Raw genomic sequence first — 23,415 nt, forward strand, 5'->3', positions numbered from 1 at the left:
ATATTTCCATTTATTGCACAAGTGGTGGAAGAATTATCCAGATACTTTATCTAAGTGAAAGTGGAGATATAAAATAACATATATTCAAAATTGTACTTACTGTAAGTAAAATGTAGGAGCAAAACTTTTTTCTACTTGTGGTATTAAAAGTACTGGTCATGCAGAAAAATGGCCCACATGAGTCCTTTATGTCATTGGCTTGTTATTACTGATGCAATCTGCACATTTTACTTTTGCAGATTGAGTTTAGTTCATTCTAAAACAATGCATCATATTCTATTAATTCATCAAAGTTTTTCTACGTGAAAATTTAACTTGGAATGTTGAAGAAATACAGTATTTCTTTGACTTACATGGAAATCCATTTTACTAACTTTATTGAGATATTAAGTACAGGACTGTCAAAAGTTAAGTTTCAAAATAAAATGTTCACCTTAGAAAAAAACAATCTCACCACAAGTGTCCAGTTCTTTTGAAGCTTTTGAGCGAATCACAAATCAATTTATGTTGTTTCGTCAGCTAAACTGTCCTCGATTGCAACACTCTGGTTCTTAAATACAACACCTTTAGAAGATGTGCAGAGTTATTATCCTCCATTACATTAGCATATATACACACAAAAAGTTTCAGCCAGTTACTGAAACTTAGCTACATTCCTAAAGGGCAAACTATGTAGACTGGTGTTGCTGCATCATGCTACTTGGCCAGTCAATCAAGCCGAATGAATGAAAGCTGGATTTTCTTGAAATAAACTCTATCACACAGTAAAAGGCCTCACATTGACCTCAGTCTGGTGTCGTGCTCGAAAACACCCACATGCCAATCATATATCACAGATGATTTATATTTATCTGAAAGTGAATTGTGAATCAGTTCAGCTCTCTACCCCCTCCCCTCTCTCTCTCTCTCTCTCTCTCTCTCCCTCTCCCTCTCTCTCTCTCTGTGCTGATGGGAGGAGCAGTGCAGCGCCTCTCTCTATAAGAAGTGTTGAACATAGAGCACAGGATTTTACACAGCTACTCAGGAGAAACGAAATGATCTGCCCTGGAGCCGCAGCAAAATGCTGGATGGACACCTACTCCTGGGATGGTTATCATTCACAGTTATAGTGCATCTTCTCCACTTGCCTGGACCAGCCGCAGCATATTTCGGGTAAGGACTGACATTAAGACACAGATGATGCATGTGATTGGTTGATTGGTTCCTTGAATTACAAAGCCGGTAACAACTTTTTTCCTTTTAACTCTTTAAACGTTCCAAAATGTGATGAATCTTCTTAAATCGTCTCTTTCTTCGTGAAAGACAAACGACGGGCATTTATTTAAGGCACGTTTTAACTTCTCTAATCCCTGCGGGTCAGTGCGGTGTCACTTGGCGGCGGTTTCGCAGCGTGCAGCGGCCTCACAGCTGGTCGCTGCAGCAGGTTGTCTGCACATGACTTGGCCTCACTGAAGCTGCTGACTGTTCCTTTTTCTGTGAAAGGCAGTGCCAGAAAGTATCTATAACTGTAGCCTATTGACACAACATATATTAAAGGTAGATGGTTCCAATTCTTTCCCCTTGACAATTGAGCCAGCGTGCACCGTGGAACAGCCCTGGCACGTTTGACTGGCAGGTAGCGGGTCGTCTGATTATTGTGCACAGAGTAAAATCATATCCTTAAGTCGACTCTGAAAACAGCCGTGCAGAAAAAGGTGAGTGTATTTGCCCCAGACTCCACAGCTGGTAACAATAAAGCGATCTGACTGAACTGAACTGGTGGTGGCCGAAACGTCTGCTCAGCTTGCACAGAAAATTCCCCCATCCAGCATAAACATATCATACAACTCCGGCGGGGGTTTTTCTGCTGCCTCCATCAAGTTTAAAAAACACTTTGGAACACGTGTCGGGAAATTAATCTTAAGGTTTTTTTTTTTTCTTTCAGCTTTTCATGAATCATGTCATATAACATAATAGTGTTTAATTTAGAAATAGCACCGGGGTGTAGATTTCTAAAAGTAATTCCCAGGAAACGCCTTGGATTCTAGGTGTAGCCCACTATGACCTCCTCCTCTTCAGAGTGGCACTGAACTCCAGTCTGTCTGCCCACATGAGGTGCTCCCTTCAGTTTTCCTTTCTGTCTGAGAACATTCTCAGCACAGGGAGGCCAAGGTCACTCAGATGAGGTCAGATGTGAAAACAGCCATGTTTCACCTGGGGGGGGACTGTACATTTAAAACTGTCAAAGTGGCATCTTGTACTTAACAGAAGCAGCCTCTTTCCCCAGTGCATCTGTGTTGATGGGTGTTGTTAGTGAAGCGCGAGGAGACAAATGGCTGTATGCGGAGTGATGACACTCGAGGACTTTCCAGCGGAGTCAGATTTATAGGTATGGGTGTTGTGCAGGATCCAGGAGTGTTAGGTGATCTGGGAACCTGTTGTGAACCTGTAAGAGAGCACTGTCCCCCGAGGGCCCCTTGCACCGGTGTGTCAGACCTGCCAACCTGTTGACAAGGGTCTAACTTTCTTCAGGTTATCCTCAAGAAGGTATAAAAGTAAATAAAAAAAGGGTGCTCAAAACACACAAGGACTCTAGACATCAAACTGTGTGAAGAAACCAGATCATTCGTAGCTACACCCAGTTTTTCACATCTCTGGGTAAATGTTGTTCTCTTGGGTGTTGCACCAAAGTGTTGGCACTCATCTTTGGAAACTGGGTGATGCAAACATGCTGTGTGGCACCTGTAATAGCTCTGCATGCTGGAAATATCACAGCCCTTCACAGCGAAACGTCATCATCTGTAATGCTCATGCATATATGAAGTTCTTTCTCCGTCCCTGACTCTGTCTTTGGCTTCAATGCAGCTTTAAAGTTGCGTTAGAGGAACAAATGCCCCCCCCCCACACCTCCCCACATCCTCAATCTCTGTTTCTGTCTCCCTCCCTGCTGCACTGTCAACCTTGGCAGGCAGTGTGTATTACAGTTGTTGTGCCAAATTGGCGCTCACACTGGCCTTAATGGTCCTAATGGTAATGCATATTTACTTATTCAGTTAGCACTTGTTGTCACTTCCCGCTGTCAGTCTGGTCTCTATCTGCGGGCCTGTGCAGCGCAGGGAGACATGTGGAATTACGATACTCCCGACTTGCTGTTCCGCAGAGAGGGGAATATGAATGAGTGTCAGTGAATGATTTGCAGTTGAGGAGCACGGAGCGTTTACTGAAAGAGCCTGCACAGGTGACACAGACACAAAATGCAACTGCCCTGCGGCCAACTTCCCAGAAACTCGACACCGGTGACTCTCCGGCACAGTCCTGCTCAGCTTTGACTGCGGCACATACGAACATAAACCTGTTCAAATAAATATTCCATGAGCACAAGGCATCCTAGGGCCTCCTGGGTACTGATTTACTCAAAATAGAGGGTCAATGTTGCATACCCAATTTCCAAAGTGCGGTGGAGCGTAAGTGTAACATAAACACAATCTCTCCTGCCCATAGTCTGCGCAGGCCGAGGGTGGGGTGGGATTCCTGGCGTAGTCGAGCACTCGCTTAAATTGTCATCCTTTGCCACAAGAATGTGAGCGCTCATTTTCTCTCCCTCAGCCTGTTGTGGCAGGTGCTGGTTCTGCTAAATCCGTTATCATTAGAGTTTAAACGGGAGATGTTCGTCCAGCTTTCTTTACCTGACTTCAGGGCTGAGCCGGAGCACCTTGAGGAGATCTGGGGAAAAACTGGAAGGAGGAAGGAAATGATTTGTTTGCTCAGTTGACCCCATCAGAGCTGAGAGTGCAGTCTGACAACTCTTGTTGAAATTTTGGTTTCGGTAAAAGGCATGTCATTCTGTGGTCTAGTAAACTGAGACGAATGTTAGTCCTAACACTGAGTCAAGAGTTTTTTTTATTTTGTTAATTTGCGACATATACAGGAAGGTTGCCCACAGACACGCAACTAGAACTGACCAATCACTGAGGCACCACAGCATCCGGAGGAAGCTCATATAGAGGTTATTTTTTTATGACAAATATCCTGAAACACTGTGTGACCAGTTTGATCCTGAGTAGCTGGGGTCCTTTCAGATGCTTTTCTTGTTTTCAGCGCTCCATTAAGTGAGGCAGCGCGCCAAAAACAACAGGATAACAAATGGGATGTGTGTAAATTTACTGATGAGGGCTGATTTCTTTTTTCAGTACGCAGCTGTAAAAGGATTTTATCACTGTGCTGAATTAGTTCCTGGTGTGTATCAAACAGCAGAGTGTTTTTAAAGCAGCCTCGTTTCTTCAGCGCAGCCCTGAAATGTTACAAGTTGTTTTTTAAGCGGCTCTCTGTAAACATGTCCTTTGGTTCCCTCCTCTCACTCTCTCCCCTCCTGTCTTCTGGTTTGCTTGCCTCATGTGCGTGCCGGCATCCCTACAGTGGTTTGTGGGGAGCTGCTGGGTGATTACCACTCATTAGGAGCAGCAGAGTTAGCGCGGACTCAGGCTGGCGTTGCCTGGCAGACAGTGGTGGCGGGCGTCTCATTACCAGGCCTTAAGGACTGATTAGCCCTGACGTGCAGCAGGGCGGGGAGCGCCATTGATAGAGGGATTTCCCAACTTCATAGGATATCCTGTGGCCCCAGCCACACCTCATAGGGTATCACTTTACCAAGAGCCCAGAAGATAGGATTCTCTCAGCAATGGTGCTGCGACCTTGCGGCGTGGTGAGATCATGCAAACCTGCAGGCTTAGATAACAGACCTATGAAAAGACGGAGCCTTGTTTTCTTTATATTTCTGTTTGATATATCCGGATTTTGAGCTAAGCCGAGCTTTGCTTTGAGTGCTCTGCTCACTGACATCTGTCTGGAGAGGCCTGCTGTTCCCATGGATGCCACCGGGTGGTGCAGTGTCTTCTGGGTGTGCAGGATGATCCTCAATCAGCACTTTTCAACCTTTATGTGTAACAGAAGGAGAGTGGGAAATGAAATGTGAAAACATCAAATCCAAAGGCAGCCAAGTATGCTTATTTGTGGTCAACCCACCTGACATGTACAAAGTGTGTTCGCTTACAGAGCAAAAATTCATCTCTGTGCACAGAACAGTATAAAACACTGAGTGATGCATAGTGTTACGGTTTATTTTACACATTGAATCATCAGAAACCTTTGTGATGAAGGTTAGAGTCTCTGTAGAGGGTTGTCGTGGACTCAAATTGTCTAATAAAATGATTGCACTGAATAACTGTGAAGAGTAGAGGTTTTTTAAAAATGTGTTTGGCCTGCTCACATCACAACACATTGCTTGTAGTTCTGGTCTCATCAGTTTGCCGACATTATAGATTATTTTAAAGGACAACAGACTCAGTCCCCCCAGTCAGCTGTGAACATGGTTGGTGAATAGTGAGAGATATGGGAGGGAAACTCCCATTAAAGGAAACTCGTGTTGGCCAAACTGCACGCATGATGATCTTTGCAGATGGAGCTGGAGACATGGGTAATTTGCAAAAACAGGAAAACGAATATAGACTCACGATACTTTCAGCGGTCGGACATCGATGAGATGATGCTCGTTAGCCAGACCGCCATGTCCTGTGTTTTCCATTCTTGACCACAGCCGAGTTCTCTCTGCCTGGTTTTGTTGGGACAGGAGAGACATGGTACGGGACATTTCCATATGTCGAGAAACTCAAGGAGATGTTTGCAATTGAATAAGTTCAATTTTGCAGCAGCCAACATTAAATATAGGTCTTCAGTCCCATGCACCTGTTTGCAGAGATGTTTGATTTAAAAAAGGATGAATGAAAGTTGACCATGATTGCACCTATAATACACTTAATCTTACATAAACATGATGTAATGGGAGCCTCGACTGACACACACTTAAATAAGAGGGCAACCGCTATATGGTAATCAGGTAAAGGATGTTTGATATGTGCTGATATGAATAGAACATAATGCAGAAAAAATACTTGGGGTAATATAGAAAATATAAAATGTATCTATCTATTATCTATTACAAATTCACAGACAACCATCAACCAAATCCAGTATCAGTCACGCTCTAGGTTTGCCCTTAAAGGCCCAATTATCCATAAGCCCTGAGTAATAGTTTGAGATTGGACAGAGTCAGACTGACATGGATGTGTCTGGACATGACGTTCTCTGCTGCAATCGACCCTGGGGGAGTTTCATGTCAAAAATTAACCATTTGCATGACTTTGGTTACTGCTGCTTTAATCGTGACTTGTCAAGAGTCAAAATTCTTTCACTCTAGGCGATAAATGAGCAGCGTGTATGTGCATAGAAAGTCATGCTACTGTGAAATATGATAGGTTTTTAACTTGGAAATTACTGTCACAGCCTAAAAACAGTAAGTTCTGCATGTGCATGTGAGTTCTGTAGGTTTTTTCAGGAATAAAATCTAATAAACGCAGCCAATTGCAGTTACTGAGGCATGAGCGGTTCAAAAACAGCCACTGTTTTGTTTTGAAATTTGTGGTTTGACTTTGTGTGCTTGGTTTATTTAGAGAAGTGCTTCTCCCCCCCAAGTGCTACAGGACAAACCTGGCCTTTCCAGTCTCTGAACACATGCAAATATCTGCTGTTTAGAATTGCACAAAGTTTACAGCTCACCCCCCAAACAGCCGTAGTCTGGGTCTTGTGTCAACATGTGCGAAATCGGTGAGAGTGGAGTACAGTATGTGTGCCTGAACGTGTTTGGTGCGTCGGTGCGCTGGTACAGGGCTGCTCTGTGCCATGGTGTAGGCTAGAACAGGGGAGTCATGCGGACACCGCTGCGCGCCCAATCTGTGCCAGTCACAAAGTGACTATAACTGAGCTGCTGACCTTAGAAGCCTTGAGTTCTCACATAGCAGTTAAACCTCTTACCTTGCACCACACTCACTTTCCCAAACCCAGGTCCCGTAGTCCCTGCTGCTCAGCTACCAGCGCTCGCTTTCATGGCTATGGATTAAAAAATTAGGTTGAACAGTAACTTTCTCGCCTGCTTTTGTTATGAGTCGAAAAAGCAAGAGGTTTCTCTCTGTTGAGTGAGAAAACACTGATTTATAAGAAACTGTGTCTAATGCATCATATCATTCTCAAGAGAGGACATGTCCAGGAACTTGACCCCATCAGTCAATTAGTGGGAGTAGTCTGACGCAGGCTACGTGGGTTGTAAGTGACCAGAAGGGACGGCAGATGACACAACTCTGGGTCATATCCTGTTAAGTCATACACGATAGCGGACTTTCCCCCTTCACAGTGCTTCTAAACATTGCTTGACATTCCCACTGTGCAGAAAGGCTCATTAGTCAACTAATAATGACTTACTAAGTCCCCGGGCCCGTACCACTTTGTTTTCAAAGTCGTTTTGTCATGTTACTGTACTGTGTCAGTCACAGCTTGTAGGAGTAGTCACAACACCCAGTGCTTTCAACCAGTCTCTAATCTTATCTTAGCCTCATACATAATCGTTTACTCTTTGCCCTATTTCTGGCTTTAATGAGTTGAAGAATGAACAGTGTCACTATGGAGAAAACGTCTGATTTCTGAGCAGGGTTTTTAATGTGTTCCCCTGGATAAACTTCTCGGAGGTGTGCAATAGCCTGGAGGCCTTGTGTACCAGAGAGCCGCTGGACACTGATTCATGGTTTCTTCAAATATTAAAGCTGCGGAGAACATTGTCAGCCATAGTTAGAGTGGGCCAGAGGGAAAACACCACACAGACTCGCATTCCTACAACCTCTGGCATGGCCTGGGCCGTGGTACACCAGATGGGACCATGGCAGGGTGGTCTGAAGTTCATCCAACATTTCTTAGAAAAACAAAAGACACTTCCCCCCCTCCCCAAAAATGAGCATTTTAAGTGCTGTGAAGGCAGGACGAAAAGATTGAAGGAGAGAACAGGAGAGTTTGATTTCCTACAAAAACTCCACGTTTCACCTAATGCATAATACTACGATGTTTTCCACTAAACCTTCAGGTGAGCACAGTAGTTTGTCTTCTTGTCAGTGGAACTGTTCCAGGACACATGCTCATGTCCGTCACTGTCTCGTGTAGGTTACATTCACAGAGCGGTGGTTTTGTCTAGAGGAGCCTTTGTTTTGAGCCAACAGCTGGGTGGAATGATTGGCATTCGTTTAGAGTAATTGACCAGTGGGAATAGGGGCTGTTCGGAGAAGAAGAGGAGGAGGGGGAAAAGAAGGAGAGAGAGAGAGAGGGAGGAGGAGGAGGGGGGGTGGTGGTTGCGATCTAGGAGACACCAGACCACACAACCTGCAAGTTCAGGCTCATGGAGAAACTGTGGCTTTTGTTGCTCTTTCTGCTCGGGCGCGTTCAGCCACGACTGACTCTCGTAGGTGTTGACTTAAGGTTGTAAGTGCTCATATGCACATGCATGCACCCTCACACAGACACACACACGCACATGCACACATGTGTATACGGTAACTGCATACACAAACCGAGCCAGCACCTGTTAAGTCTGGTGGGGTGGAAATGATAAACAGACACTGGCTGAAAAACATGAAAACATTTGCTGCTTTGCTGTGTTCATGACTTTCTGCCTGTTTGAAAACGAACGAGTCCAAGAGGTAATGTTGGCTTTGGTTACACATGGTAGTATTATACCATAAAATGATATTTTAACGACTGGAACATCAAAAAGAGATTTTGCCTTGGAAACGTCAAATTATTGATTTTGATATCATATTGGACTTTTTGCTTTCTTGTATGAATAGTTGAAAATCAAAACCACCAACATATCATCCATTATCATTATTTCAGGGTCAGGTCACATTTACAGTTTTCTAGAGTCCAAGTTGACAGTTTCAGCCTCCCAAAGAAAAACCCTAACCCTAACCCCAACCTGCAGAAAAAACTATTTTACAAAGATATAAAACACGAGCACAAGTACTTATTTCTTTGTTGGTAAGGTTTAGTGCTTGGAGAACTTATAAATATATGACTGTGAGTGTATGAATATCACAATAAGAACAACATCTAGGCCAAGAAAGTTAAAGCAAGAGCGATCATGTGTTTTTTCGACTGTTATTTCACTTCTTTAACTCTTTGCACAGAAATCAGTGGAGAACAATGAGATTTGGCAGCTAAGTGTAACTTCCAGGACAGTAATGTAAAGCCAGAGAAGGACTGATGACGGCCAAGTTAAGTGCTAGTCAATGATTCTCTTGAGAGACTGACCCCATGGCCCCGCTATGTGAAATGAGGCATTTTCACTCAACCTGCCGCATTGGAAAATGTATATAAAGTAAATATCGCAGGTGATGGGAGGTGCTGACAGGTCGAGAGAAAGGACTAAACAAACGTCGGCGTTACTAAGTGAAAGACAGTGGAGGAGGCGCAGCGTGCAAGTGGGTTAGTGATATCTGCGAGAGCATGTGTGTGGAGGCAAGTGTGTGAATGGAAGGCAAAGCTGAGCAAACATCAGCAAGAATCCCACCTCACGTAGGATAATAAGGAGTTTTTATATGTTGTTGCTGGTGTCCACGTGTAACTGGGGTTGCTGTGCCAACACCTCAAACAAAAACACCCACAGAAAATGGTCCATGATATGAAAACACAAAGTTACATGGTTTTACTTTCTAATTCTGCGTGGTCGAGATACTGCGGAGATACTCTGTGCTTCAGTTTATTGTTGTAACAAGTGGTTATTTTATAGTTTATATAATTTCTTAATGCTTTATAGATCAGTTAGGAGTTGCCCAGGTTGAGGAAATCCCGTTGGATTGTGTTTATTCTTTGTATATATCAAGGTGTTCTTAATGTTGAAGCTGTTTGTGTAATAATGGAGGACTCAATGGACAGACAATTCATCAAAGTGGCAAGCACAATGTTTTTCTGATTAATAACTTATAACTGATCCAACAAATCCTTTAGTCACAGATTATATTTCCTTGTAACATGTTTTTCCTTGTTAGAAAGTGGGGCTTCGCATTTTTAAAAATCATTGCGCATCACTGGTTTGTCAGAAATGACATTTGGCCATTTTTTCCATTTTACCACATAAAAGCGTTTATGTTCGAACACAATAATAATAACTTCCATTTGACCAAAGATTTCAAGTTCAGATTTGCGATGATTTTTCAGATTCAACCACTGCTGTGTTTTTCAGTTCTGTTTTCCTCTAAGTGAAGTTGAATGAGTTCATTGTTCTGCAAACAGCACAGTGATATTTTTTTGTTTTTTTTCGCGGATCACCATAATGGAATGTGTGACCCTCTGTGACAACAGGGCTCACAGTCGTACATCCACTGAAAATAGTATCTTTAATCGTCTGCAGATTTGAATTAAAGAGGCAGGATTTACATCCAAACCTACACTTAGTGGAGAGAAGAGAAGAAATACCATCACACTGTGTATCTGTGATAGTTTGTGACTGGCTCTGCCACAACAGTGGAAACATGAACAAGAGCAAATAGTGTCTCCTCAGAAGGCGTGAAGAAGTGTTTCTCCGCTCTCAAATCTCTCCCCCTCCACACTTGGCCCTCGGGCTTTCGGTGTAACCAGCCAGAAATATGCCTTTGTGCAAAAAAAAAGCCGCATAGACAGTAGCAGAGAGATCAGTGTCGTGTCATCTTTGGCCTCGCTCCAGCTCCGCTCAGACCATCTTTTTGTCTCCGACAGGCAGACGTCACACACACAGTTGAGGCCTGTCACTCTAACCTGCCTTTGTTTTGGCAGGCATGTGGGCTTTTAGCAGATTTGACGCTGATACGTGCCACTAACCATGTCTGACTGAGGACTGTGTGCGTCATGTTGGTGGTGTTGAGTGAAAACACATATTAGATTAATATTTGTAGATCTACAGATGCCCACATTAGTGAACTGTTTCCGGGTTTGGTGCAGATTTGAAAAGTACCTTGAATTTTTCTTGGAGTCTGTTGTTTCAAATGGATTTTAGGCGGGTTCTCCACGCGGCGCCATCATTCATTCCCCCGGTTGCTTGCTTACCATAGAAATGTTGTGGAACGACTGTCAATCATATGTAACCTACTGGGTCAGCTGGAATTGTTTGCTTTGGCACTTTGCACGCGTTTCCTTGGCGTTGTTAGCACAGCGGGTTTTAACAAAGCATGAAACAATTAAATGGAAAATTATTCAGAGGGAGACATTTTGCATTGTGTATGCGTTGCTCTCTACACCTCAAACCATACATTTTATTTTTTTTAAGTGTTTTGGGAGAACAATCTCCGTCAAGACACAGCTTGCCAGGTTTCCATTTGGAAATTCATAGCTGTCAGACGAGTTAAAGAAAGGCAAACACGCTTTGTAAAGAGGAAACCATTTGACCCAATCTGAAAGCAAATCCCGACGCCTCCTCTTTGATTCGAGCGCTCAGATTCTCAAACCGGGCGGCGAGCGCACTGCAAAGACAATATTGCGTCGCATATGTGAACTATTAGGTCCATTGGTATGAAACTGAAGACTCAAAGGGAAACATTTCAGTCAGTTATTGGACTTAATAAAACAAATCTCTTGTTGGAGAACTCCCGCGACCTTCTGCGAGCGGCTGAAGTGAACGTGAGTGGTGACAGAATCTCCTGCGAAAAAGCAGTCATGAAGTAATGTAATGTAAGTAAAGTAGATCACCGATCAACACTTCTGGTGCATTTACTAAACCGGTGTGGGAATTCAGCAGCTGCTCCACACCTTTACAAAAATACCATGGAATCACTTCCATGGTAGAGTACGAGCCAGGTTTGCTGTCACAGTTGTGTTTTTTATTTAGTTGGCTATATAAACACTTCTCACACTCATGAAGGGATGGACCGCAGTCCCATGTTAATGAATTTTTTATATTATAATACACAGGACTTTTTGTATTCATTTCAAATAGTTAACATAAGACGTATGCAAACTCGAAATGTTTCTGAAGTATTTTCATGTTCTGTATTAGTGAGACATTAGTGAGGCTTTGATCCAGGTTTGAACCTTTGTTTTACAAGGATGAAAATCACTACAACCCAGGACAGATGTAAAAGGTCAACATGTTGCATTTCATCCATGTGGCATTAAGCCAGGAGTCAATCCGTGCACCAAAGTGTCCTTTAAATGTCCAGAGTCCGTCTGCAGAGACACGTTGGCCCGAGGACTTTTGTGACTTCTGTAAATCCATTTATTCTTCAGTTTCACTTTAAGGGTGTAAAGGAGGCCAGAAATTACACATAATGAACAACTACGGTGCCAATCCTGTCAGTTGGTGCGACCAAAATGGTCACAGGCTGACAGTCGTGTCCCCTGTGTGTGTTTATGAAAGTAATGCTCTGTTTTCCCCATCACAACCTCAGAACACTGGTCGTCTATTTTGCCAGCAAAGTGGCAGTTCCCGCTTTGTGTGTTATATGTGCTTCCCTTAAATAAACTGACGAAAGGAGCGCACGTCCACCACATGTTCTCTATACCATGTTTAGAAGTGAAGCTTCTGCTTGTTATATTTCAAATGGATTCCAGCTTTAAGATCCTGAATACTGGACTTTTGTTATGGGGATTCTATAATGAGCGTGTAAATCCCGCTGTGTGATCCATGTTTAAATCTACACAACTGAGTGACATTCCCCCCCACGGGATATGATGTAAATATTAAACCAAGTATCCGGTGGCTACTGTTTCACATGCACGTGGTGTGACTGTCACGTTCACTGCATGCCATTGTTTGAAATATGCCCCCATACCAGCAGAAAGCGGTATTAGTCATAATATACAAATCATAATCTTCACAACAGTGTGGGCAGTGAGCCGCTGGTTCTGAGACTTGATCCAGAGACAAAACAGTGTCGGTAATATCATGGAAAGAAAGAACTCTTCCCCCTCTGCAGAGAATTTGCTCTATACACAGACACACCTGTGCTGGTGGTTGATCTCAATCTCAAATGTTGAATTCCCCTGAACATTAACCACTGAACAGCTGAATTCATTCGAACATTAACCAAACTTTGGAGCATTAATGCCCCAGCTGTGCCTCCTGAGCTGTTTATGTAGTATATCTTTGCAACGCTTTGTAAGTTGTTTATCCAGGAAGCTCAGCATCCTGAACTTTATTAGATACTTTATCAAGATGGATCCACTCCCTCCCTGTGGGCTGTTTAAACTGACCGGACTCTGTCTGTGTTCTCTTTCCTCCAGGTTGACAGGTAATGAACCATTGTCTATCCTGCCACTGAACTCTCTACCAGAGGAGAGCATGGGCAGGGCCCACTACAAGCTGTGCGACCGGCTCAAACTGGAAAAGAAGCAGCGCAGGATGTGCAGACGAGACCCGGGCGTGGCGGAGACCTTGAGAGAGGCCATCACCATGAGCGCCCTAGAATGCCAGTATCAATTCCGCTTTGAGAGGTGGAACTGCACCTTAGAGGGGCGCCACCGTGCCAATATACTAAAGAGAGGTATGGGCAGATGAAAATGTAATTTCAGAGTTAATGCATGGACGTCACTCCAAACGTAAAGCTCATACTTCTTCCTAATTTCTCCTTTGTCTCTCTCTGCTCTCTAACCCTAACCCTAGGATTTAAAGAGACAGGCTTCCTGTATGCTATCTCCTCAGCGGGTCTAACCCATGCGATGGCCAAAGCTTGCAGCGCAGGACGCATGGAGCGCTGCACGTGTGATGAGGCCCCGGACTTGGAAAACCGCAAGGCATGGCAGTGGGGGGGCTGCGGAGACAACCTTAAATACGCCAACAAGTTTGTCAAGGACTTCCTTGGCAAACGCTCCAATAAGGACCTGCGTGCACGGGTGGACATGCATAACACAAATGTGGGCATGAAGGTAAGGTTGATTTTATTTAATATTAAGCCAAGGCATTTTTAAACAAACACATGGCAAGTGATTTAACTGAAACTAACCACAGCCTTTTCTTTAACTTTATAGTTCTAGATTCATAACTGTGGTTTTAAAGTAAAAGAGGCGGAAGAGGAAAGAATAGACAAAAAGGCAAACAAACCTTCTTGGATGTTGGGTGGTTTTTACGGGAAAGCAGGTGGTGTGGAGCTGGGAGGGGGAGTGGAATTTGGCACCATCCACTGATTGGATGCATTAGGGAGACGGAAGGTATTTTCTTTTGTTACAGTGCACAGATACAGGGTTTTGGCTTTGTGGCACATGTGTTGTTGGCAATGGTGTGTGCTACCTTCCTAGTACTCAATCACAGACAAAGTTAAAGACTGCTGATGACCTCAGAGTACTTTGTTGCTAAAGAGATTTCTGTTTGGATTTGAGAGAAGCTAAAACTAAAGTGAATATTGGACTTGCACTCATAGGAACCGATGGCTTGATCTATACCAGGGACAGAAAGTCAGAATATCTCTTGATTATGTCCATTGCTGCTTCAATCTGTCTCTTATGAAGTCCACCAATTTACGGACGTGAATAAATAAATAACAAATTGTTGGTGCACCCCTTTAATATTTCTATAAATGCTCCATTCACCCCTTCATTGATTGTCATAGCTCGTCTGTAACTTTGACTGCATGAGTATTTCTTCCTCTTCTTTTAAACTATTACTTAATTTAAGTGGGGCAGACAAATATTATCAGTGATGTTTTAGAGAGTCCTAGAGAAAGAAAAATTATTACTCAATAATTATTACCAATACTTCATATTATCACTGTAGTATTATATTTACCCGACCGTCACCTTATTCTGCCTTTGAGTAATAGTTTTCACAAGTGAAACCAACCATGCACACCCGAGTCTAACCAGGACACACTAATAAAGAAACCAATTCAAACAGGGCCAGAGGTCACTTAGAGTCACAGACAATATTTGAACAGAAATGCCGTTCACATGAATCGGCTGCACTGTGGGAAAACTGCGATAATACAATACTGTCTGCACACTGTGCAATTATGTGGACAAACAGCAGCATGAAGTGCCAATTCATTGTGAGCCCTGTCCCGGATATAAAGTGCTACCGTATCTGTGATTCTGCTTTTGTAGTGCTGGACTTTAAACATCACAGTGCTGTTAAATGTCCGCTGTCCAAGACAAAACACTGTCCAAGAACGTAGTCAGTCGAAAGACCGCAGAAGAATTTAATATGCCCACAGCAGAACAATTCTGATAGAATTACACAATTGGCATCTCAGGAGAGTGAAACTCCTAAAGAAATACTATTCAGTTCTGAATCATCGTCATTAAAGCTGTGGAAAAAAGAAACAGATTAAAGTTAATTGCTAGTGTAAATTTGACAAAATGTAAAAGTGTTCATTTGTCAATATTTGGTTTTGTCTTTCTGATTAGATAGGCACCTACTCTAGCCTGTGCTCTGGCACAATTCAGCCATTGTTTGTGGTGAGCAAATATGGTTTTTTTTTCATCTTGCAAGTAAAATAAAAAAGAGGGAATGGTCTTAATCCGTCAAGCCAAAACAAACGAAAGGTCTGGAAGCTTTTACTTTTACTCGGCTTTTCTCAGAGTGTAGCCATTTTCATGTTGGCTTTCAAAGTGAATTATAGCAGAGGCACACTTCCCAAATGTTAGCAGACACAAAACTCTCCCTAAAGAGCAATGCAGGCTCTTCCTTTTTGACTTGGCTCTCCAAAATCCAATCTATCTGGAGAGTTCTATTTCTGATATAAGACATTTTTAGGGTTAGGGCTAATTTTTGTGGTGATTTACACATGAAGTGAGGTGTACCACATTCATTTAGGATGATTTCCCACATGGAGGACAAAACTGGAATGTGCTGGGCTCTGCATCCCCAATATTTAAAAAGCTGACCTACCCAATTTTCTTAACCTGCTGGAGTGATGAATATGCACGGTGTAAGAGAAGAACTGTCGGTGCTATCCAAGTCCCTTCAAAGACAATATGTTATTGAGATTGATTTTTTTGAACGCTCTCTGCTTTTCACATTGTGGTTGATGCTTTAGTGAAACTTAAGAGGTCAAGAAGCTTTAAAAAAACGTGTAGTGGTCTTTTTACGCTGATAATCTTCATGTTTCGTTTGCAATTATATATGATTTTCAATAAGAGAAGACTTTCTTTGCTATTATTTTCTCGTTCAGAATGTTGGCACGGCTTATTCTCTGTTATTATGTAAATACCAGACTAAGAAAATGGGTTGATCAACTTACCCTAACCTTAACTGCTAATCCCTAACCCTGGGTTTAGAAAACAAATGAACAGTCAAAGCACAAGAACAGTGCCCAGCACTTGGCTGCCTGAATGTTTCGTCTATATGTGGTTGCTTTCAAGCTATTTCCTCCCCTCACTTATCATAATAACAGTAATTGAGTTTAATCAAAATGACATCCATGGTTCATCATAACACAATCATTCCTCCCACCAGCTATTATTCACTGACTTTTATATATGAAGCCTCAGACAAAGTGTTGTATTGTTCTCTTTTAGTTCAAAAGCAATAAGCTTTAGGGCCTAAGATTCTCCCCTTTTATTATGATATTAAAAAGGACATTATATCTATTTTCTTCCTCAACTAGTGCTTTATACCCCTTATAATCTACTTATGAGCATATTTGGGTAATTTGGCTCTTTGAACTGCTGTTTACTAAACAAAAGCTCATTAAACTATAGCTTTCATTATATACCTTCAGTGATTCTTTGCATTTAATGTCATTGCTTTGCCTCTGAACCAGGTAATCAAGGCTGGAGTGGAGACCACCTGCAAATGCCACGGCGTCTCTGGCTCCTGCACCGTCCAGACCTGCTGGCGACAGCTCCTGCCCTTCCACGAGATCGGCAAGCAGCTGAAGCAGCGCTACGAGACGTCTGTCAAAGTTGGCAGCTCCACCAACGAGGCCACAGGGGAGGGAGAGATCTCCACAGGACGGAGCCAGCAGCAGCAGCAGCAGCAACAGCAGCAGCAACAACAGCAGCAGCAGCAGCAGCCACAGCAGCAGCAGCAGCAGCCACAGCAGCAGCAGCAGCAGCCACAGCAGCAGCCGCAGCAGCCCCTGCCCCTGCCTGGCCTAAACGATCAGATCCCTCGCACTATGGACCTGCTCCACATCGAGGACTCGCCCAGTTTCTGTAGACCCAGCAAGTACTCGTCGGGTACAGCAGCCCGCAAGTGCTACAAGGATAAGAACTGCGAAGCAATCTGCTGCGGGCGAGGCCACAACACTCAAAGTAGGGAGGTGACCAGGCCCTGCCAGTGCCAGGTGCGCTGGTGCTGCTACGTCGAATGCAAGCAGTGCACACAGAGAGAAGAAGTGTATACCTGCAAAGGGTAAACCAGTAGCCTGTCAGTCCCAGTGGAGCAAGTCAGAGATGGTCACATTGAAGAGGAGTGTTTGTTTTGTTCTCAAACAAGGTTTTGCTTCCACTGTCAGAACAGTGTCCGAACAAACAAATAGGAGCGAGCCGATGGAGAAGCAATAAGCACTTTGAGGGATTTCTGTGGGTTGGGGTTCAGAGGTCCTGTGTCCCCTGTGTCTGGGGTTTGCAAAATTAAAAACCTCCTCAGACAACTGGGTCAACATCTCAAGCTTTTTGTCACGGTGTTGCCTTGAAGAGATATAGCTTTTATTTTCCTAATAAAAAAAATCCATTGCAATTTCACTCGAGAAAACAGACTGAAAAAATACAAAGTAGCAATCCAGTTCAAGGACAGTAACACCAACAGACTTATTTCTGGGGCCCAGCCCCAAGAAGAATGGTGTGTATGTGTGTCTGTGTGTTTGTCAATTTTTACATTTGTGTGTATGTGAGCATGTGATAGATAACAAAAGGGGTGGGGGGTTGGAATGACGACTTTTATGGCAATGAAAACCATATTCAGAGACTGCGAAAAGAAGACAGGGTGTAAGATGTACTCTACACGCACATATCTACACTAACACATATTTTGTGTTTGCATATGTATGTACATAAATTCAGTTTTATTGTAATTATATTATACAAGCCACTTATCTAACTATGTTAAAACAAACCACTAACCACACAAATGTATGTTGTTTGTGTGCTTTCACTCGTTTTTATTTTCTTGATTCATGTTGACAAGGCCCTTTGGAAAGCAGCACACCTCTGTTTTCTTGCTGTGGATAATTTATAGATCCTTTGGGACTACTCCTTCACAGGGAGAATAAGAAAAATCTATTTTTTGTAAGATAATATGAAGTTGTTAGTAAATTCATTAAAAGAAAAAAACTAAACCAGCCAGTTTAGGCTAATCTTGGCCTTGAGCAAACCAGTGTCCAGGGAATTACTTAAACCACTATGACTATTTGGATAAAATAGAGAGAAATAGTGCAAATACGAACAATTTCCAAGTTGGAGATGACAATGGCCTTCTTATTATAGCCAACACCATTGCAGCAGGTGATCACTTGACCAGCGAGCGGTCCATGTGTGACTTAGATCAAAAGTTGTGGAGCTCTGCAGAGCTTAAATCTACTTAAAAGGACTTTTTTTTTTGTGTTAAACTTTGAATACTTTGAAGTTGTAAAGAAAACTGTGGAAAACTGGAGGAATGTAGCCCCCCTCCCATTTCACATCCTTCTTTCTTCTTTAGCTGCCACAGATTGATTGAGCCATATTCAACATGTAGATGTGTCGTATGTACAGCAGGACCTGCTCGGGCCAGTCCAAACAGTATGGGGCAAATGCAGAATTGCTCAACACAATACTGAACCATGTTGTGCAACTACAGAGACATTTCAAAGTTGATATGTTGGCAAACAAACTTGTGTCTTTCTTACTATGTTAGATGATTGATACCACTTTCATGTCTGCTTGGTGAATATAAAGCTATAGCTAGCAGCCAGTTAGCTTAGTTTAACATTAAGGAACATAGAAAAAACAACCCATACACATGAAAAGACATATGGCTGTTGCAAACGATGTAACTCTCACCGCCCACATACTTCCATGCGTCCTATACATTGGCATGGTTATTTAGCAATACATCCACTAGAGGGCAATGCAGAGTCGAGTTTAGCACAACAACAACAAGCATGTCGCAGGTGGAGGAGGTTGTGATAATATACATTTATACTGTTCTTCCCTCTGCATATGCCATAGTTTCGTACCAACTCGCAAATTCCCTTCTAAAAAAGTTCTGCCATTGTGAAAATGTCTTTCTGTGTAATGCTCATCTTGTTTAAACTATTGGCTGCAGAAGGCTTTGTCTGTACTCATATATGAATCTACCATTGAGCATAACTGAGCCTTATAAGGCAATGTCCTGTAAAACTACAACGTATTACTTAAGTTTAGTTTATTTACAATTTAAACAAATGTGTGAGCTCTACAAGATGTTTCCCGCCATTTCCACTCTTTATGCTAGGCTAAGCTAACTGGCTGCTAGCTGTATTTTCATAATAACCTGACGAATGCAATAGTGGCACTTCTTTTTCATATAAATCTTAGGAACAAAGGAAATAGGATTATTTCCCCCAAAGTTTCCAAGAATTACAAAGACATTACCATCAAGTCGAAGGTTTAATTTTTACCAGAAAGGCCTCTGTACTCACAAATGCTGACAATGTTTCATTATTTTCTCAGAAAATTATGTTATATGCTATAAGATATAGGACCTTAGATGCCTTGTTTTCAATGGGTGTGAATTAACTACTGAGTGAGGGACCCAGCTTTGTATTATAGCGCCATTCACGCACTGAAGCCCTTTTAAAGTATTTAAAGGTCTGTATTTATAGATACAGTGCAGTGCAGAATTGTTTTTTGGAAATTGTAAATAAAAAAAGTTTTTTTCTCCTGTGGTATAGAGACAAAAGTGAGGCACATGTTCATCTCTCACAAGCAATTGAAACAGAAATTGAGAAACTTCAGGGCAAGGCTCTGTGACAAGAAGTTTACAGATTGTACAGCAATCTAGCATCATGCCAAACATCCTTAAAAATGACTAAACAGATGGTTTAGTGTTTAAAGATGATTATCACGATATCTGAAATCAAACCATCATCCCCTACGGCAAAATAATGCTTCAGGAAACAAGCCTCGCTTGGCTTATTTGTTCTGAAGAGGTGAATTCCAAGCATTTTGATATGAGGAGGCATGCCAAATAAAGACTGGTCAAAACATATACATAGAACTTTGCACGCTAAATGGAAACCATAATAGCTATGCTGAGGCTCGAAGCATAAATGCCTGCTTCCCACAGCTTCTGGTGTGTGCACTCCACATGCACGCACACACACACACACACACACACACACACACACACACACACACACACACTCACACACACACACACACACTCCTCACTCTACTATTGAATGGATTCAAAACAGGCATGACAGGAATACCAATTGCACACTGAGTGCATTTTTGTTTGTTTATAGATTGTACATAGGACAAATTTCTCCTGGGGAGCATGATGCAGCAGCCAGTTGGTTTTTAGTCGTCACAGTCGTCCATATTCTCAAATCCAAAACTCTGCACTGTTTAGTCGTCAGTGGATCATGTACAAAATTCTATTTTGTAGAGAAAAAAAAAAAGATAAATTATTTTTAAATATATTATGAGCATGTGTTTAGTGTAAATAACGTCAAAGTCTAAATTGATTTTATATCCTGTATTTTTTACTCTGTTTTCTTTTTGGGTGTTTGTTCTTTTTGGGGTGGAGGCTTCAAGAAGCAGTGTAACTTTGAACATATTTCCTTTCATATCTCAACGTTTGCTGTTATCTAAGCACTAACAAATCCTGACAAATTCACAATCAACTCCCCTCAAGTTTTCTTTCATTCACACAATCATGATACATTACTGTAAGTATTCAAACTAATTCACACTCACCAACAATATTTTATTTTGTGAGAAGACTGGCTCTGTAATGTTGGCCATGTCATATAGCATCACCTGATCATGTTGACGATCACATCAGTGTGGACTGGTTTATACTCACCTTTGGATCCCTTTACGTGTACATGTACTTTTTGTTAGGATTTGTGCTGTGCTGGTAAAGGAAAGATACAAACACATGTATCACCCTTCGTGGTGATACTACACCAACAAAGCTTTGTCCATGTTCACTTATTCATGTCTTATGGGAACCCTAAATTATTTTCCTCTACCTCATGTGTATAGCTTGTAGGTATAAACAGATCACAAATGACTGGTAAGAATGTATTTAAGTTATTTAACATCTTTGTATAACAAAGGCGAAAAATCTCTGAAATAATAAATGAATTTTTAAATTATTTGATGTGTGGTTTCATTCTTCAGTGGCGCAATGGTCTTTCGTTAGCCTATAACGTTTTTAATGAGACTTGTGTATTGCTTGAATAATTATCGAGTTATTATAGTTGAAAGTCAATTGAATAAACGTTCACTGCGTTCTGCTTCTAGGTTTCTTGGCAAGGTGATTACTAGAGGGTTTTAAGTATATGTAGGAATATATGAAAAATGATTATTCAAAACATAATCAGCCGATGCATACTTTAAGATCATGCATATTTCCTTAAAAATGAACACTTGGAATAAATAGAACACATTTTCTACCATAACTTATGAATTGCACCGATTGTGTGGGTAGGTGTGACTCAGTAGTTGGGGTATGCATGTATCGCATTGTTTTCTCAATTTGATCCCAGGGTCCTGTCACCTATCAAGGTTTTGGTGGGTAAGACAATGTCATTGAATCCATTTTGTGAAACCCATAATAGATTGCTCCTATAGGTTAGCCAGAATATTGCACCTATAGGTCATTGTGAGTGTGAATCAGAGGCAAAATATAAATAAAATAATAATAATAACTCAGTTTCCTCTCTACGATTATGTATATGCACATTTTAGACCAAAAAATAAAACCCAAACAGTTTCACTGAGAGACAAAATAAACTTCTAAAACACAGTCACTGAGGGTTTTCCCCTTTGCTACAGCAGCAGATGGGATGGGAAGGAAATGGAAACTGACCAGAAGGTCTTCAGTTCATATCCCTGGTCTGCTGGGAGGGTGTCTGAGGCCCACCTTTTGATAGAAGAGCAGTGACTGAAGCACAAAGGCCTTCCTGCTATGTAATCAGATATCATTGTTGAGGTTAAGTGTTTACAGGAATCTGATCCAGACATTGTTGGATTTAACAGTTTCAGGCAGGATCACCCTCAGGTTGCTATGACATTTTATATTGATTTAGTGTAAAGTGATTAGCCAGGCCTCAGTCAGAGTACACACCGCGCTGCAATGGCAGTGATGTTTTTGCTTCAATGTCAAACAAAGTTACCATGAAACTAATTAGTGCGAGATATAAACATTTCTGTTTTGGATTTACACTGTTGAGACACACGTAGGTGCCGGAAAATTACCCTCGCGAAACTCAACAGGCTCTATTCCCTCGCGAGACGAGCGCAGATTTCAGGGAGTTTTCTCTCTCAACAATCTTGCAAATATCTTGCGGCCTCATCATACAAGCCTTGACGCTCGACTAATCCAGGAGAGAGGAGGTTTGTGATCTCAGGCGGAGAAAGGGAGCTTCATGTCCGGTTCGCGAAAACAAAACAATTACAGCGTGTATCTGTTCTTATACCTAAAACATCAGTCAGAAAGCCCATGATATCCCTGACACGTGTAGCTAAATCAGCAGTGCAGGAGTAGCACCCTCCTGGTGTTAGCTATTCCTCCCCTGGGTCCGAGCTGCTTTGCTCTGAGAAACTGAGAGGCTTTAATGGACCGCGCTTGCTGGACTCCTAACTTCCTGTCCTGTACCAGGCCCTAATACGAGCTGTAACTTTGTGGTGCGCTGTAATCCGACAACGTTTTGACAGCTGTTGCCATGAAGGAAGTGGGTGCAACTAAAGCACAAGCACAAAAAAATCCGGTTCGCTTCATCCCTCCAAACACCTCCTGACTACCTTTCATTCCCACTCTCATCCTGCTGGTCTGCTTGGACAGCCTGTCAAGCAGGAGTGGACAGATAGATCGATGGTTCACGAACTGTTGAACGTGGCAGACGATTTGTTATTCCAGAATCACCCCACTGCACAGGATGCATGTATGCTGCCCTGTGGAGGATTTACTGAGGAGTGTTGATTGTGGTCTAGATTTGCTGGATCGTGTAGCTGGATGCAGACTTCATGTCATCGAATGCAAAGATGCACTGTAACACAGAAACTTTGGTCAAAAAGATCACTGAACTGACCTTTAAAGAAAGATATGGATGAGAAGATCAATACCACTGTGAAGAACAGGTGTTTAGCCCAACTTAGCTTAGCATAAAGACCCATGAGGAAACAGTGATGGTGAAGAGTCTCCAACAAGGTCCTGAACCTGGACAATAAATGGTCCAGAACTAAATACTTCTAAAGAATCGGGTCTATGCATTTATATATTTCACGAATTAAGCTTTAATGTTTGTTGATGACGTGAAGAGAGACAAGCACATTTGCTGAGTGGCCACAAGTGCTAATTCTGGGATAGTGGAAAATATTAAAATGCACAGGAAATGAAGCTTGCAAAAAAGTTAACAAAGTGACTCAGTACGGCCAGTTTGACAACAATATCTCAAGTAAATCTTG

General features: G+C 42.2%; 1 protein-coding gene across 2 annotated transcripts; it reads left to right on the top strand.

Annotated features, from left to right (window-relative positions):
- The first annotated feature begins 1,004 nt into the window (after positions 1 to 1,004).
- On the top strand, positions 1,005 to 20,387 carry wnt9a (wingless-type MMTV integration site family, member 9A). 2 transcript variants are annotated; one of them, XM_034614025.1, is made up of 5 exons: positions 1,026 to 1,152; positions 13,105 to 13,364; positions 13,484 to 13,746; positions 16,578 to 16,834; positions 16,886 to 20,387. In XM_034614025.1, the coding sequence occupies exons 1-5, from the start codon at positions 1,061 to 1,063 to the stop codon at positions 17,172 to 17,174; spliced, it is 1,161 nt and encodes a 386-aa protein (XP_034469916.1). In that variant the 5' UTR covers positions 1,026 to 1,060; the 3' UTR covers positions 17,175 to 20,387. The 2 variants fall into 2 exon arrangements, with proteins under 2 accessions (XP_034469917.1, XP_034469916.1); XM_034614026.1 differs by having other exon boundaries at positions 1,005 to 1,152; positions 16,578 to 20,387.
- Positions 20,388 to 23,415: the final 3,028 nt, after the last annotated feature.

The sequence above is a fragment of the Hippoglossus hippoglossus genome, chromosome 17 (assembly GCF_009819705.1).
Source record: "Hippoglossus hippoglossus isolate fHipHip1 chromosome 17, fHipHip1.pri, whole genome shotgun sequence".
Taxonomy (NCBI): domain Eukaryota; kingdom Metazoa; phylum Chordata; class Actinopteri; order Pleuronectiformes; family Pleuronectidae; genus Hippoglossus; species Hippoglossus hippoglossus.